A 6000-nucleotide genomic window follows, 5' to 3' on the forward strand; every position below is an offset into this window, starting at 1 on the left:
CAGAGAAGAATGGGGAAAAGTCCCCAAATACAACTGTGCCAAGTTTTTAGCGTCATACCCAAGACGACTCGAGGCTGTAATCGCTGCCAAAGGTTCTTCAACAAAGTGCTGAGTAAAGGGTCTGAACACTTACGTAAATGTGATATTTCAGTTTTCTATTTTTTATAAATTTCCAAAAATGTCTAAAAACCAGTTTTTGTTTTGTCATAATGGGGTACTGTGTGTAGATTGATGAGGGAAAACAATTATTTCATTGTTTTTAGAATAAGGCTGTAACGTAACAAAATGTGGAAAAAGTCAAGGGGTCTGAATACTTTCCAAATGCAATGTTCACCTCATGACTAGGGGATTTCCTTACTTTTAGGCATACAGCAACACCATCTGACAATATATAGAATGTGAGTCCTAACTCAAGACATGGGGGTCTACTAACTATAACACACTCCACAAGGACAAGGCTATGGGAACCAACTACTGCCCACACAGCAGCACATCCATTACTAAAGCGCTAATAGAAATTCTCACCTAACAGATAAATCAATGGACTGTACAGTATAGCGAAGGCATTCAGAATAGCATGGTGTAGTAGGTCTGCAGGACTTACTGAGGACTTACTGAGGATGTAGAGGGAGAGGGCGATGCCTGCCAAGCAGAAGCCCTCGAAGAAGCGCAGGGTGCTGAACATGGGAACGTTGACCGAGAAGGCCACAGTCAGACCGAACACCAGCATGAACAGGACCGAGATTATTAGGACTGGGTGGCGACCAAACCTGAGGATGGAGGGAGAGAGAGAGAGAGAGAGAGAGAGATGACAGAGAGACAGAGAGAGAGAGAGAGAGAGGATGAAGCACAAATACAGTAGGAAAGATCCTTAATTACTTGTCCATATTTAAACAATACAAGCTAAAGCATTAACAAGAAAAACACTGAAAACTCCTGAACGAAATGTCTATGAAAATATATGATGTAATAACTTTATTATGTAGCAAAGATATCATGTAACAACTTATTATGTAATAGTGAATAATTGTACTCACCAGTCTGCCAGGACCCCAAAGACCAGGTATCCGAATATGGATCCCACCAGCAGAGAGAACTTAGCGATGTGGACCTTCCACGCCGAGTCACACACCAGACTCCACTGTAAAAGACGAAGAAGAACAGAGGAAGGTTACTGGATTGTCTAATGAACACAAATGTCAAACGGAAACGTGTCTTCTGCTTTATTTCAAATCCTCTGAAAGACTCTCACACAAAGTAACAAACACACAGAGGGCAGCGGAACTACGGCATACGGAGAAACAACCCATTCACATCAGCCATTTTGTATTCAGACTAATCTCAGCCAGAGTGTGTTCTTCAAAGTGAAGAACAAATGGAGCTATTTCGCCTACAAAAATAATATTTTTGGAAAAAGGTCACTAGAGGTTATTAAAACATAAAGAGAGACTAACCATTGAATTAAAGCCTCCATTAAAAGTGTTCAACAATGTAAATGTACTGTAGCCTATTATGTTGAGTTTCCCCTTCCAATGTCTAGATTGCCCTCTGTGTGTTGTCTATAATGATGTAAACCCCCACTTCCACCCACGTGCCTGTGGGCTCTTCCTCTGGCTGTGTAGTGTAGTCCTCTGCCCCATCAGTAGTAGGCTTCCAAGAACGCAAAGTATGCTGTGCCACTACAGCTGATGTGCATTAGAAATACATTCATGCTCATCTTTTTGTATTATTTGTGGATGAATACAATTGTAGGTGCATACATGTGTGAACAGAATGACCCCACATTGGACAAATCAATCAATCATTGATAAATAAAGCACAGTGCAAAAAATAGCTAGACCCCATTCATCCCCTGCTAACTCTGCCACCGCTGCTGGGAAAAAGCCTTAGGGGGAACTGAAGTAGATATACGGTATGTAGAGTATGTCTAATAAATACATTTTTTACTGATTCAAGTCTACATGTAAAGTATGTGTACAATACAGAATAAACCCACTTTAGTCAATGATGATAATGTCACCCCAAATCTGTTTGACTTATCCACTCCACTATCACCCCACACTTTCAGCCCAATGCAGCTGTGAGTAAACAGTACTGAGAGGGAGGCTGTTGGGGTTACTGGGTTCCTGGTACTCTGGTCTGGAATGGAGCCTCCTCTGTGCTCCCAGCTGTCTGAGGGATATAAGAGTCAAGGAGAGGGTGTGTAAGGGTGGGGCGTGATGGTGACAGGTGTGTGACACATGGGGTGTCTGTCTATCGATGTGACACCCAGAGTAGAGCTCTGGTTAGCCAACAGAGACAGACAAGCACACACAAGATTTGGTTCCAATTTCTGAGATTAGCCAATACATACCCAAAGACACAGCTTTGGAAAGTACCAAACAGCACATCCATTACTTTGCATTTCTTTTTGATTTCTGGTAAACGTGAATGCAATGGCTCGGAACTGGTAGATTTTTTGGTCATTAGGCTGTTGGTTGACCGAGATTGTCTTAGTCGAGCAGTAATAAATATATATATATAAATAAATATATTTGTGACCATTTCAGTGAACTAATCTAGGCCTAGACTAAAAGCCCGCTAATTGTTTCAGAACTTCATTGTGTGAATTGTTTGCGTTTGGTTGTCAGTGTCTGTCAATTCCACAATACATATATCACCAGTAGTAGATTTACTGTTATTTCCTAGCATTTCTAATCTACAATGTCTACAGTAATTTCTGATAATGCATTCAATATTATTATTCCAGTCTTCTCGTTTTCATTGTCAGAGTGGACACATTGTTTGCGGAGTGCACAGCCTATTCTACACTTGTGAGAAACAATTTTTTGTTTATTTTCATTCCATTTCGAGTTTTGTCAATTTAGTCATTGTGTTTTGTTTGGAGCGATTCTGTCAATGTTGAGTAAGGTTGCGCACGAATAGAAGTAAGGGGTTTGATAGTATTTCTGATTGGCTTTATGCATCACCAACTATGACCTGTGGATCTTCTCAGAGTAATGTTTTCTTCACCTCAAACAGCAAGGAAACAAAGTCTGTTTTTACATCCATTGACAATTACAATAGTTCCTCAATGTATTTGAAAAATCTTTCTAGCTTTCTCCCTTTCGATAACCACTCAGCGTGAAAGGGAAAGATGTCATGCTCTGATCCAGTGGAAACGTCATAAAATAGACCTACCTGATTACTTCTTATCTGTGCTTGGCTTGGACTGGAATAGGTTCTGGTACTCATTTTGGGTGCTGGTACTGTTCATATTTAGGTTCAGGAGCTCTACAATACATTTGAGCTAATATTCTATGAGAGGAACAGGAGCTCAAGCAGTAGAACATTTGAGGTGCCGGTACTCAGCTCTGGTGAGCTCCTATCAGGATATATCAGGATATTTTCTACCTGCAGGCTGCAATTTTATTGCACGCCCAATTTTTCAGTTTTTGATTTGTTAAAAAAGTTTGAAATATCCAATAAATGTCGTTCCACTTCATGATTGTGTCCCACTTGTTGTTGATTCTTTACAAAAAAATACAGTTTTATATCTTTATGTTTGAAGCCTGAAATGTGGCAAAAGGTCGCAAAGTTCAAGGGGGCCGAATACTTTCGCAAGGCACTGTAGATCTCTGATGCCATTGAAGCATCAAACCGTAAGCTTAAAGCATCAGACAAGCTCAATGCTTATAGTTTATTTTATTAAAACACATAGGATAGGGTCAAGTTTCCTGAATTTCTGCCTGACTGATGTGCCCAAAGTAAAGCCTGTTACTCAGGCCCAGAAGCCAGGATATGCATATAATTGGTTGCATTGGATATACTTTTTAAAAAGTTTCTAAAACTGTTAAAACAATTTTCAGAGACTATAACAGAATTGATATGGTAGGCAAAAATCAGAAGAAAAAACAACCAGAATTGTATTTTGTTTTCGGTCCAAGGCTGTTATAATGGAAAGCTATGGGTCCTATGTAATTCCGTCTCCCAGATTGCAATTCCTATGGCTTCCACTAGATATCAACAGTCTTTATTCAAGGTTTTAGGCTTGTTTTTTTAATTAGCAAGAATTTGACGTTTTGGTGAAGAGAGCACCGGAACAATATCAGTCTCTCGGTGCGCAAGGGAGAGGGCGCGTGCTTACTAATTTTGCTTTTATATTGAACATACTACTTTCTGTATGAAATAGTATAGTTTATTTACATTTTAGGCTACCTGAAGATTAAATAGAAACGTTGTTTGACTTGTTTGGACGAAGTTTTGCAGTAGCTGTTTGGACTCCTCCTCTGCAAGTTGAACGAGTGGATTACTGAAATCGATGGCTCCAACTAAACAGACTTTTTGGCATATAAAGAAGGATTTTATCTCACAAAACGACCATTCATGTTGTAGCTGGGATCCTTGGGATTGCAATCAGAGGAAGATTTTAAGTAAGTGATTTATTTAATCGCTATTTGTGATTTTGTGAAGCCTGTGCTGGTTGAAAAATATGTTGATGTGGGGCACCATCCTCAGACAATCAAATGGTATGTTTTCGCTGTAAAGCCTATTATAAATCGGACAATGCAGTTAGATTAACAATAATTTAAGCTTTTAAATGATACAAGATATGTTCACGAATGTTTAATATTACAATTATTTATTTGAATTGCGTGCCCTCCAATTTCACCGGATGTTGTCAACAGGTGTCCCGCTAGCAGGAAACCTATCCCTAAGAAGTTTTAAAGCATCAGACAAGCTCAAAGCATATAGTTTATTTTATTAAAACACAAAGGGAGTGTCTAGACAGTTGAAGTCAGAAGTCTACATACACTTAGGTTGGAGTCATTAAAACTTGTTTTTCAACCACTCCACAAATTTCTTGATAACAAACTATTGTTTTGGCAAGTCGGTTAGGACATCTACTTTGTGTATGACACAAGTAATTTTTCCAACAATTGTTTACACACAGATTATTTCACTGTATCACAATTCCAGTGGGTCAGAAGTTTACATACACTAAGTTGACTGTGCTTTTAAACAGCGTGGAAAATTCCAGAAAATTATGTCATGGCTTTAGAAGCTTCTGATAGGCTAATTGACATCATTTGAGTCAATTGGAGGTGTACCCGTGGATGCATTTCAAGGCCTACCTTCAAACTTAGTGCCTCTTTGCTTGACATCATGGGAAAATCAAAAGAAATCAGCCTAGACCTCAGAAAATAAATTGTAGACCTCCACAAGTCTGGTTCATCCTTGGGAGCAATTTCCAAATGCCTGAAGGTACCACGTTCATCTGTAGAAACAATAGTACGCAAGAATAAACACCATGGGACCACGCAGCCTTTATACTGCTCAGGAAGGAGACGCGTTCTGTCTCCTAGAGATGAACATACTTTGGTGTAAGAAGTGCAAATCAATCCCAGAACAACAGCAAAGGACCTTGTGAAGATGTTGGAGGAAACAAGTACAAAAGTATCTATATCCACAGTAAAACAGTTCTATATCGACATAACCTGAAAGGCCGCTCAGCAAGGAAGAAGCGGTTACCAACTGCACATGGGGACAAAGATCGTACTTTTTGGAGAAATGTCCTCTGGTCTGATTAAGCAAAAATAGAACTGTTTGGCCATAATGACCATCGTTATGTTTGGAGGAAAAAGGGGAATGCTTGCAAGCCGAAGAACACCATTCCAACCGTGAAGCACGGGGGTAGCAGCATCATGTTGTGGGGGTGCTTTGCTGCAGGAGGGTCTGATGCACTTCACAAAATAGATGGCATCATGAGGGAGGAAAATTATGTTGATATATTGAAGCAACATGTCAAGACATGAGTCAGGAAGTTAAAGCTTGGTCACAAATGGGTCTTCCAAATGGAGAATGACCCCAATGTTGTGTTGAGAATGACCCCAATGCATACTTCCAAAGTTGTGGCAAAATGGCTTAAGGACAACAAAGTCAAGGTATTGGAGTGGCCATCACAAAGCCCTGACCTCAATCCTATAGTAAATGTGTGGGCAGAACTGAAAAAGTTTGTGC

General features: G+C 39.8%; 1 protein-coding gene across 1 annotated transcript in view; it reads right to left on the bottom strand.

Annotated features, from left to right (window-relative positions):
• Positions 1-6000, bottom strand: part of LOC112260573 (solute carrier family 22 member 23) — a 73690-nt gene that overhangs the window by 51963 nt on the left and 15727 nt on the right. Inside the window, exons 2-3 of the mRNA XM_024435797.2 lie at positions 1038-1141; positions 616-770 (exon numbers count right to left, since the gene is read on the bottom strand). Coding sequence (XP_024291565.1) covers positions 616-770; positions 1038-1141 — 259 coding nt within the window. The remainder of the gene's footprint in view (positions 1-615; positions 771-1037; positions 1142-6000) is intronic.

Source organism: Oncorhynchus tshawytscha, linkage group LG10, assembly GCF_018296145.1.
Source record: "Oncorhynchus tshawytscha isolate Ot180627B linkage group LG10, Otsh_v2.0, whole genome shotgun sequence".
Classification (NCBI taxonomy): Eukaryota; Metazoa; Chordata; class Actinopteri; order Salmoniformes; family Salmonidae; genus Oncorhynchus; species Oncorhynchus tshawytscha.